Here is a 12,365-nt window from a genome sequence, read left to right as displayed (position 1 = left end):
TTTAAAGAAATATCATAACCTGTCTGCTTTGGAGATTGCTGGAAATGGTTAGGTTTCAGATGCATGCATGTGTGGAAATTTCAGACTCCATTTCAGCTTTAGGAATCAGAGTAGCATCTTAACATGGTGTTGCACAACCCACTTCATCCCACATTATTCTACAAAAAGGGTGCATCACTTACCATCGCCAGTTCATCCACATGCACACTAGTTGTACGTATTTCCCCGGTTTTGGCTAATGGGAGAATTGAGGATTCTGCACCTTTAGTGAACAGGATCTTCTTTCCTGGAACAATCAGGTGTAACAAATTCTCAATTAAACAAAATTTATTTGGATGCAATTTGTTGAACATGTATAGTTCCTCATTCAGTGGGATGTTCTACACATGTAAATTGGTTCAAAGAACTTACTGCCCACAAATAACTTTAAAACATAAAATTATAAAAAAAGATAGTTAGCAAGTTTTGAGAAGATTTGTAGCTCAGGTTGAGGTTCTGTACGCAAGTGTTCTCGCTGAGCTGGAAAGTTCATTTTCAGTATGGTGACGAACATCTGAAAGTGAACTTTCCAGCTCAGCAAGCAAACTTACGTAGAAAAAGAAATACTAATTTTTGTGTAAGTGGATTATCAGACCAAAATTTATAATCATCTCATTTGTAATGTTGTCCATCATTTCTAAGCTAACCAGAAAAGAGTTGTTTACCACTGGGAAATCATTCACAGTTTGAGAATGCCAAGTTATTAAGCGTCTACATATTTTTTCCTTGCATATTTGTACATAGCATTTAATATTTTTTACTCTAAGATTAAAAGGAAGGTAAGAAAGTACTTTCAGACTTAAGACTGGTAAACAAGCTTTACTGGAGAATAGTAGGTTAATTAGGTAAACTGGTTGTCTAGTTCTTGCAGTGTAGCTCCAAAGAAAAATAAATGTGGTATGTACACTTTTCAAGCAGTGTGACTTTGGTTAATATTGTATTTGATGAAGTAGGTAGGATGCGCTTGCAACCATCCCCTTCTCTTTTTTTAAAAAACTTTCTCTACTGTTCAGTTTTGCTGCTCCTTATCAAAATTCCTGTGGCCGCATCAAAGTGTAAGATATTCTACTTGTTAATGCTGACTTTGCCAATTGTGTTTAATTTCTCAATGGCTCAGTTATCACATCTGTCTGTGAGTTGGATTTACCAAGTCAACATGGATTTACCAAAAGGGAGAACATGTTTGACAACTTGTTCAGGATTGTTGATTGTAGCATAAAGATAAGCTAGAGGATGTAGTGTACTTAGATTTTTAGAAGGCTTTTGTTAAAAGTCTAATAAAAAGATCACTAAATGAAATTACAGCACATAGCATCGAGGGAATATACTAGCAATGATTGAGAATTAGTTACTAAACAGAAAGTAGAGATACAAATAAATATTATTCTTAGGATGGCATGCGAGTGTCAATGCCAGGTCCACAAGTGTTCACAATCTATATAAACAATTTAGATGTAGAGCCCATTTAAAATGCCCATATTTACTACTGATACCAAACTGTGTGGGAATTCAAGTTGTGAGGAAGATGCAAAAAGGGTACAAGGTGGCTTCAAGAGAACTAGGACACGCTAAGTAAATGGGTTAAAACATGGTAGATAAATTAGAATGTGAGTAAGTGTTAGATTATTCACTTTGGTATTGAAAAACAGTGGAATATTTCTTAAATATTAATAGATTGGGAAGTATGGGCATCCTAAAAGATATTCTTCAGTGAATCACTAAATTCTACCAAGTAGGTGCAGAAAACAATTAGAAAGGGGACTTAAGCATAAAGATGAATAGATATTGCTGCAGTTGTACATAATTATGGTGTGTACGTACAATTTTTGCCTCCTTATCTAGGGGATATACTTGCTATTGAGGAAATGAGGGGGCAATTAACCAGATTAATCCCTAGGATAGTAATGCTGTCTTATGTTGAGAGATTAAGAAAATTTCTTATTCTCTAGAGTTTCAAAGAATGAGATGAACTTATCAAAATTTATTACATTTTTAAGAAGGATGTGACAGAATGGTCATTGGTACAGTGATTCCCTGGCTGGCAACTCTAGAACCAGAGAACAATCTCAGGATAAGGGGCAGGCCAATTAAAACAGATGAAGAGAAATTTCTTCAAAGAGGAATGAATCTTCGGAATTTCTACCCCGGAGGGCTCTGGATACTCAATCATTAAACAGACTGTGTCATTAAGGGCAATAAACAGCGCAGGAAAATAGCATTGAGAAGATGGTTAGCTATGATTTAAAACAGCGGGGCAGGCCTGATGGTCTGAATGGCCTACTCCTGTTGCTACCAAAAAATGCTCTCCAATTCAATATGTGGCTCCTGTCAGTTAATACTGTAAGAGTTGGGCAATTAATTGGCAAGCCCAGCTACAATCATATTTTCACCGTTAAACCTGGACAGTTTATCAATAATTCTGGATGGAGAATCTATTTGTGTGCTAATAATGGAAGGTATTTTTAATGTTCAACGTTTTCCCTTACATGCACACATTCATTTGATATTTATCAAGATTCATTTTGTTATTTAAACTCATATGTAGTCAGAATGTAATTATGAACGTACCTTCTGGTGTTTCGACAATTACACTCATTCTCCTGCGATTTGCATCAAACTCTAAAATATCTAGAAGCTTGTATCTGTAAGAATGAAAGGAAAACATTATATCCATCTTCAGGAATTTTTAAACCAATTGCTAAACACCATTACAAATGTATTTGAGATGTGTATTTTTCAGTATCAGCACTGTTTCATATCAAGAATGTAGCACATTCTTCTGTAAATTTACTTCATTACATTAGTTGTCCAAATAATATGGAGCTGTAGCAGGATCAAGGTAAGGAGCAAAAACTAAGAGTATTCGTGAGCAACTTCATATCACATTTGGTACTCAAACAGCACAATAATGATGCAAAGTGAAACTGCTCAGCACCAACACTATAGCTGCACCACAAAAGTGCACTACAATGTATTATGAAACCATGGCAGACAGATAAAACTGAAATTAAAGCATCATCTTTTAACAGTTTAGAACAGCAAAAGGTTCTCCAGTTTAATTCCTTTCATACGGAGAAAGACAACCTCACATAACAGAGATAAAAGTGCTACAATTGGCCTGAAGATTCTTAAGCAGAGAAGAGCAAAATAAGCTGAGGTCCAGCATTAGTTGTCATCCAGTACTGCTTCTGAGAAAGTCTGGCTGCACGTAAATGCTCAATGAGTACATCATAGGAAACAGCAATCATCCCTTCCAAAACACTCTTCATACTTTCTAGCCAGGCTGACACACAAAAAGTTTCTTGAACTAGATATTCAAGAACAGGTGACATCACTGGAACTGTAATTTAAGCATATTCAAGAAACATGGAACGAAAAGAAAAGCACGTAAAGAGAAAAGCTCATCCCCCTCCACAACTTAAGAACTCATATCAAAGCCTTGCACAGTTTTGGTACCTTTGTTCCTTTCCAAACTCGTTAAGTAATATATTTTTCTCACTTGATCCTGCAAACGTGATCCCAATCCTACAGGAAGGGAAAAAAAAATCTTCAAAGCTTTGTCAAAACAAAATCTAATACAGGTCTGTGAAAAGCATTATTAATGACCAATAAAAAGAGCCAGACAAATTTCATTGCTCAACTGATGGCCCAATATTCTAAATGTCTGGTGCACACTATCAATTATCAGTTCACAAACGTCTAGCTGCTTTGATGGGCAAAAACTAAATGAAACAGATTCAACTATTTAAAGATTCCTCAAATCATAATTAGATGATAGAAAAATTAAATTTCGTATTATTACAAAAATTTCACAGTCCATCACACACCCATGGCAAAACTGTTTCAACTTGCACACGTTAGACATTTAATGCTTCCAAGTGCTTGACATCATTGACTGTGGTATTCAACATTAATACCAATACTGGGGTGATACCACCAGCACATGCATAATAATTTTTTAAAAATATATTTTTGTCAAGTAAAGACGACACACGTAAGGTCAAGGGAAGAGAAACATCTCAGGAACTTTAACTTGGCTGAAAGTATTTCTCCATGGAAAGCAATAGGTTTACTCCCATTAAATAAACTTCTGCAGTTAAAGAAAATTGGCTAAGTCCATGCAACTGTATTGTAACCAGAGTTACCATTTACTGCAGGCTGGAAAACATTAAAGCAAAACAAACCAATCAACTAATTAAAAATATCATGGCAGCAAAGGTTGTTTGCTTCATTAAGTAACACATTTTAGAATGTGTTTAAAACCAGTTTTCCATTTCACTACCTAATCAACTAAAATGAATGACATTTAACACCCCAAACAACAGTAACATCCTTCAAGCTAATATCCAGGAATATCATAGAACATTTGACACTGAGGCATAAAAAGACACATTGGTAGTGTCCCAACCTCTGAGCTTAGGGTCAAATCTCACCTGCTCCACACGTGTAATTAACATGTTTGAATTGGTCGATTGAAAATATGAGGATATATTAGGCCAGATGACCAAAAGCTTAGTAAAATAGGCAGATTGAAGATTTGTCTTAAAGGAGGACAATAGAACGAGGAGTACAGCACTTAGGCTCAAGCCTGTTGGACTGTTCTAGATCATGGCTGATTACCCACCTCAATGCTATTTTGCCATACTTTCTCCATTTTGATTGATATCATTAGCATCTAGAAATCTATTGATAACGGTCTTGAACGTGCTCAATAATTGACATTCCGCAGCCTTCCGGGATAAAAAATTCCAAAAATTAATTTCCCTAAATGGCTTGCCTCTTACTGTCTCTATTTCCCTTGGTTTTTGCCTCCCCCTCCAAGCAAGGGGGACATCCTTTCTACCTGTCTGACCACTTGTAAGAATTTGTAAACTACAAATGAGATTATTTCTCAGTCTTTTAAGATCAAGAGAATACAGACAACCTCTAGTCATAGGACAGTCCTGCTGTTCCAGGATTCAGTCTGGCAACCCTTGCTCTATGGCAAATATATCTTCCCTTTAGTAAGATGAGCAACACTACACAGGACTCCAGGTATAGTCTCATCAAGGTTCTATACAACTGCTGTATAATAACTTCAGTCCTGCACTCAAATGTTCTTGGGATAAATGTTCGACGAGAATTAAAGAGCTAAGTGTTTAGATTAATGAATAATAACAGCACTGAGATCTAAACAGAGCTGTGAGCTGGAGGAAATCTTACAGCTAGGAGTGAGTTGAGTCCATAGAGGGATACAAATTTATAAAGTTATGATTAGCAGGTGTCTTTTCTCTAGGGCGAGGGTTTCAAGATTAGGGGCGTATTTTTACGATGAGACAAGATAGATTTAAAAAAAGACATGAAGTGCAATTTTCAAAAAAAAAGTAGTTTGTGTATGGAATGAATTTCCAGAGGAAGCAGTGGATGCAGGTACAGATATAACGTTTAAAAGACATTTAGATAAGTTAAAGTAGTGGTAATGTTTGGAGGAACATAGGCCAGGCACTGGCAGGTAGACTACTTTAATTTAGTATTATGGTCAGCATGTGCTGTATGACTCCAAGACTGAGAATTTTAAAATTAAGCTGGAGTTTGATGAATACAGTGGAGGCAAGTGAGTTGAGTTTTGAATGACAAGAATGACTTTGGAATGTGGGAGGTTAGTCAGGAATGCATCAAAATTATTAACTGCAGATGTGCTTGGGGGGGGGGGTTGAAGTTGGACATTATGGAGGTGGGAATAGGTGGTCCTGAGAGTGATGGTGCAGATGAGACTGGAAGTGAAAGGTTATGAATAGCCTGGATTACTCTCAACCAGCTGCAGATCGATAGAGTCAGTGGTAAGGGAATGGAAGTTGTGGCAGTGTTCAAAGAAATAACTTCAGTCCTCACAATATTTAACTGGAGGGAACTTCTATGCACCAAGTACTGGATGTCAGAAAAGGAATCTGACTATTTAGAGACTGAGGCTACAGCAGGCTTGGTTCCAATTATTATGGTCAGATTCAAGGCAGCTGCAAGAATTGTATCTTTAAACTAATATTTTTGATTTTGCTTTATGCAGTTTCTTTTTTGCATAAACAGGTTTTGCAGTATCAAAGCTTAATTCACAATATGGAGTGGTTAATACTGCTCATGCAGCAAAAGGGAGGGTCTTGTCTAGGACAGACAGGCACAGGCAGCTCAAAAAAAAGTATGATGGTACTTGGTCAAAAAATGGAGCGAGGGCAAATGATCCAAAACAAAATGAGCAAGTAAATAATACATTGTTGCATTTACCAGGTGACTTTGGTAATTTCAGGTAGTCCCAAAGCATTTTATAACTAATGAACTGCTGCACTAAAATGTCACCTAAGATTGTGTTCAATTTTTTTTTAAACAGAGCTTGATCTCTCAGCCTTCAATTCAGAAGCTGCTACTGGGTGTTGACATATTTGACAGTGGTTCGGCTCTTCGCAATAAACAGTTCTGATTATTTCCAGACATCTTACTCACACATGCAGAACCAACACCATAGGCATATATGCAAGATTTAAACAAATTATTTCACTTAATGTATACTTCATTAGCAATATGAGCACTTAACATATAGTGTGTAGCAACAGAATTTTCTAAATGTACATTATGCAAACACATTACAATGGTGGTACAGTTATCACACACAAAAACTACTATGCTGACATTAGATCCACAAATAAGGACATAAAAAACATTATTTCAGAATTCAGGTTTAACAAAGAAATTACATATAGCTACTGAACTTAATAGTTTGTTGTAGAAAAATATCCTTACTTTCTCGCAGCTTCTACTAAAGCCTTCTCATCTGGTGAAGCAGCATAGTATTGCAGAGAGGATGAATCAACTACAGAATTTAAATTTAATCTCCGTGGCTCTTCCTGGTCATTAATGTGCACTGTGTGACAAAGGGATATGGCCTTCAAGAACATCTTTTCCTCATCTGTCTAGGAATTGAAGCATGAATGGTCAGAACACTATCATATTCAATCAAACAAATACTTAAACAAATATGGCATGAAGAATAGGAAGATGTCTGATGTGACTGTTATATGTTTGATGTTGATCACTACAAAAGAGGACTTCATTGAAAGAACATTACTGAAGTAGGAAGGAGAGTCAGGACTGATCAGACCGAGTCAGGCCTATAATCAACACTGGATGAAGGAGGGAATGAAGAGTCGTCAAGTGGACCCGAAAGGTTAACTGTTTTCTCTTTTGAGATGCTGCCAGATCTGTGAAGATTTTCTAGCAATTTCGGTTTTTGTTTCAGATGAACTATTGTGTTCAAGATTGTGCATATTCCAGTCAAATCAGTGACATTGATCTTGGGGGAGCTGCAGTCAAGAGGAGTCAAAAATCTTAGAAACAGATAATCAGTTATCAAAGAGATAGCACCTGTTCCCAATCCTCAACCAGCAATACTTTCAACAAGTCTAACTGTTGCCTCAGTGATGACAGCATCAAATTCAGGTTTGACTGACTATCAACAGCAACTGTACAATCTTACAGGAAGAATGAGACTTTGGGCAAGATATTTGTGGAAGTTTGCACTGATGATCTTTATACTAGCAGGAAATCAATGAAAAAAGGTCAAAGTCTAAATGTTCCAAGATACCAATCAGTGTTTAAGTGAAATTAGTATTAGCGGACATGGTTATCACACCAATTTCTGATGTATACAAGAACCATGGAAATCTATATGGACGGTATTACATCAGCTGTTTAACAAAGGCAACACTACAGTAAAACCTTCATTATAATACACGATCGGGAGTGTTTCAGTCCAATTATTTGTTGTAAACTTGAGACACAGGATGAGGACTGGATGAATATTCAGTCTGTCCACTTATGAGATAAAGGTTCAATCTAGTCAACTCAGTACAATGATATCCAGCTGGCTATGTAATGAGCAAAATAATCCACAACTCAATTTCGTGCAAGTTAGAAGTAGGTGCTATTCTAAATTGACAACATAATTTCATCAGGTCATGGTGTGTAATAACACTAAAGATTGCCTAATTCAGTCTGAAATGGGACAACTCATTTTTAAAACTGTGTCCACTAATTATACTTTTTCTCCCAAGGGAAATCATCCTTTTAACACCCACCCTATTAATTCTCCTCGATTTTAAATGTTTCAATAACATCACCCTTCATTTTACTAAATTCCAGTGAATACAGACCCAATTTGCTCAGATTTTTATCACATCTCACAGACTAAACCTAGATTAAAATGTATTTCACCTCCAACACAAGTACATTTCTTTTCTTAAAATGTTCAGACAGAAATGGTCTCACCAAAATATTACACAAATGTAGAAGTACTGCTTTATTCCTCAACACCGAACCTTTTGCAACAAACAGCAAGCTGCACACCTTCCTCTTTGCTTGCTGCACCTGCATGCTAACTTCCTGCTTATCTTGCTCGAGCACATCCAAGATTCTTTGCACATCAATACTTTCAAGTTTCACACCTTTAAAAATGTATTTTGCTTATCTTCTCATAACCAAATTAGGTAACCGCACACATCTTCACATAATAAAAACACCTAGCATCTCACTTGCGTTAATTGATTTGCTGAAGTTTACGTTCCCACTGGTTTTGCATCATCGGTAAACACATTACTCTTCACTCAGTTCTTGAATAAAGATTATAAATAGCTCAAGGCCTAGCACTGACGTTTGTGGTAATTTACAATTTAAAATGCCCCACTTATGCCCCTCTCTACTTCCTAGCTATTTATGAAACTACCCATGCCAATATATTATCCATGAGTTTTATCTTGCATTTTAACCTTTAATGTGGGACCTTATTACATATTCCCCTTGGATGCCCAGTATACTACATCTGCTGGTTCTTCTTTACTTATCTTGGTAGTTACATTTTCAAGAAAGACAAAATATTATGCCTCTATAATTAGGTTCATACAGTCACAGTCAGAGGCATTCAGAAACAGATCATTTGCTCCAACTAATCCATGTCGAACATAACCCCAAACTGAACAGTTCAAAGTCTCACCTGCCTGCTCCTGGCCCATATAACTCCAAAGCTTTACCTATTCATGCACTTATCCAAATGTCTTTTAAATGTTTCAATTCCTCAGGAGGTTCGCTCCACTCCCAAACCACCCTCTTAAAAGAATAATGCCTCATACCTTTTTTAAATCTCTCTCCTCTCACCTTAAAAATGCTCGAGAGTCTTGAAATCCCTCATCCAACATAAAAGACAGCTACTATTAACTCTTTCCACACTCTTCATTATTTATAAACTTTCATAAGGTCCCCTCTGAACCCCCTACACTCCAGTGAAAAAAGTTCCAGTCTTTCTTTACAACTCGAAACTTCCATATCTGGCAACAGTCAAAAAAATGTGGTGCTGGAAAAGCACAGCTGGTTTGACAGCATCTGAGGGGCAGGAGACTATAAGCTCTTCAACAGGCATGTGAGCGAGGCCCAAAGGAGCTGACAGATAGATGGGAGTGGTTGGGGGGTTGGGGGGGCGTGGGGGAGGTAGCTGGGAATGCGATAGGTCGATGGAGATAGGGAATGATGGTGATAGGTTGGAGCAGAGGGTGGAGGATACATGGGAAAGATAGATAGATCAAGAGGGCATTGCAGAGTTGGATGGTTGGTTCTGGGATAAGGTGGGGAAGGGAAGATGAGGAAACTGGTGAAATCAACATTGATCCCATGTTTTTGGAGGTGGATGATGATGCATTCTTCCTCCAGGTGGCAGGGGGCTGACGTTTCAGAGAATCTTGATGTGGTTTCCTCTACACTGGGGTGACAGGAGGCCAACTTGCAGAATGTTTCGGAGAACGTCTCTGGGGCACACACACTAAACAACCCACCACTCTGTGGCCGAACACTTCAACTCCCCCTCCCATTCTGCCAAGGACATGCAAGTCCTGGGCCTCCTCCACCTCAATTCTAGCCAACTGATGCCTGGAGGAAGAATGCCTCATCTTCCACCTTGGGACCCTCCAATCACATGGGATCAGTGTTGATTTCAGCAGTTTCCCTCATCTGCTCTTCTCCACAATCTTCCCCCTCCGCCCCCACACCAACCATATTACCCCAGATCCAACTCAGCACTGCTATACCTGTCCATCTTCCTTCTGGCCTATCTGATCCACCCTCCATTCCAACCCATCACCATCGCTCCCCACCTCTATCTACCTATTGTACTCCCACTTACCTTCCCCTCAACTGCAGCCCCCTCGGACTGCCCCACGTTCCTGATGAAAAGCTGATGCTCGAAACGTCGACACTCCTGCTCCTTGGATGCTGCCTGGCCGGCTGTGTTTTTCCAGCACCACATGTTTTAACTGCAGCAACTGCAGTCCTCACTTTCTCCATATCTGGCAACATCTTGATAAATCTCTTCTGAACCTTCTCCAGCTCAACTCTAATCATTCCTACAACTGGACGCAGTATTCCAGAAGAGGCCTCATCCCTCTACTTTCTGATTTACAGGTATTTCCACAATGTTAATTGTAATTGAAATAATTTTTTGAATATTATATATATTGTTGAACTGTTAGTTTTGTTGCAAATCTATACGCATTCTGGTATCGAGTCATTACTTCGGTCATTTTACCTTTTTTCAACCTCTGGCCTTATCTACCGGCACACTCTTTGTACATCCTATCCTTTCCTGCAGCGTTGATTATTCTTATTGTTACCTTGTTCTGTTGTCTTCAGTTTATCTCATGTTCCCTCATTTGATTCCCTCACCCTCATTAGTTTAAAGCTCTTAGTATTGTTCTCGTTACATAACTTTCCAGAACACTGGTCTCAGCACAATTCAGGTGAAGGTCATCCAAATAGAACAGCTTCCACTTTCTCCAGCATTGGCGCGAGTGTTCCATGAATCAAAGGAGGCGATGGCCTAGTGGTATTGTTGCTGGACTGCTAATTTGGAGACCCATGTAATGACTCTAGAACCTGGGCTCGCATCCTGCTATGGTGGCATTTGAATTCAATAAAAAAAATCTAGAATCAAGAGTCTAATGATGACCATGAATCCATTGCTGATCACTGGAAACAACCATATGGTTCCCTTGTCCCGTGAACGAAGTAAAAAAAAATCAAAACCCATTTCTCCACAGCACTTTTTGAACCATGCATTCAACTCCATGATCTCTGGTAATTATACAAATAGGAATCTCAAATAGCTCTTAAGAATATCCCAGAATTTATACATTAGCATTAAAATGATGTTACAAGAATGGAAGGCAAATACAAAAGAAACTTACAAAAGTGTATTTTTCCCCGTCAGTCACTCCTTCACGGACCAAATTGCCATTGATGTATTTGTACTTAATACCATTAATAGAGCATTCCCTGAACTTCATTTCATTTTCAGTCAGCGTTCCAGTTTTGTCCGTAAACACGTATTCCACCTAATAATAGGATATATAAATTGAAGGGTCACTGAACTCAAAATGTTGCTTGTTTTCTCTCCATAGATGCTGCCAGATTGGAATTTCTCCAACAATTCCTGTTAATGTTTGATAAAAATTGTGTCTGATTCAACGTGCAGTTTAAATCCTAAAAATTTCCAATGTACATATACCGTGCAAGTGTGTTATTTCAAGTATAAAACTCAGACAAAACTTATCAAAATGGGCCAAGCAGCTATTTTCTTCTGACAAAGAAATTCAAGAAACATTGGCTGATATACACAGACATTATTGTAGCATAGGGAAAGATTAGTTTGTTTTATGAAATTTTTTTATTATCAACATCAATTCGATGGTAGCTTCCATTGTGTTTTAAACTGACCTACAAATTCCATTCACTGTTAAACTTCTCATTATTTCCGTAACAGTCTCAGTGGGGAGATTCTTAGAATTTGATAAACCAGTGTTTTTGATGTCATTTTTTAGACTTTTAAAGTTAAGCATTTTGGCATCAGGGTGTCAATTTACAGATCACTGGATTGACTGCTGTAACGTGGCAACTGGGACCCATTAATACATATTTTGTGAACTTATCGATGTTGGACAGCATCGAAAGTAGCAAGTTTCACTGCCCTCGCCACCAATGTCCCCATCCTGTGAATTAGTTAAAAAATACACATTAATCAACTTGTCACTCTGAGCCAACTTGATGCTCGCAGCATCACTGAGTGTGATAGCCCTGCCTTTTTAGTGTTTTTCCCCCTCAGCCCAGAGATACTTGGCTCATGCTGCTTCTCTCTTGCTTGCCATTTGAACCAGACACAAAAGTACTGCTTGAAATGCAGTAGGGCTCAAAGAGCTCCTCGTTCATAAGTCAAGGTTTCTTCAAAAATAGATTCCAGGATGTGGTCACACAAAACTATA

The 12,365-nt window shown here is 38.0% G+C and overlaps 1 protein-coding gene across 1 annotated transcript in view; it reads right to left on the bottom strand.

Moving 5' to 3' along the window:
* The window catches only part of atp11b (ATPase phospholipid transporting 11B), a 173,773-nt gene that overhangs the window by 89,717 nt on the left and 71,691 nt on the right, over positions 1-12,365 (bottom strand). Inside the window, exons 13-17 of the mRNA XM_060834740.1 lie at positions 11,295-11,441; positions 6,811-6,980; positions 3,496-3,564; positions 2,608-2,681; positions 183-286 (exon numbers count right to left, since the gene is read on the bottom strand). Of these exons, the coding sequence (XP_060690723.1) occupies positions 183-286; positions 2,608-2,681; positions 3,496-3,564; positions 6,811-6,980; positions 11,295-11,441 (564 nt within the window). The remainder of the gene's footprint in view (positions 1-182; positions 287-2,607; positions 2,682-3,495; positions 3,565-6,810; positions 6,981-11,294; positions 11,442-12,365) is intronic.

Source organism: Hemiscyllium ocellatum, chromosome 13 (genome assembly GCF_020745735.1).
Source record: "Hemiscyllium ocellatum isolate sHemOce1 chromosome 13, sHemOce1.pat.X.cur, whole genome shotgun sequence".
NCBI lineage: Eukaryota > Metazoa > Chordata > Chondrichthyes > Orectolobiformes > Hemiscylliidae > Hemiscyllium > Hemiscyllium ocellatum.
The sequence above is the reverse complement of the archived record's forward strand: the minus strand, read 5'-3'. Positions and strand labels throughout refer to the sequence as shown.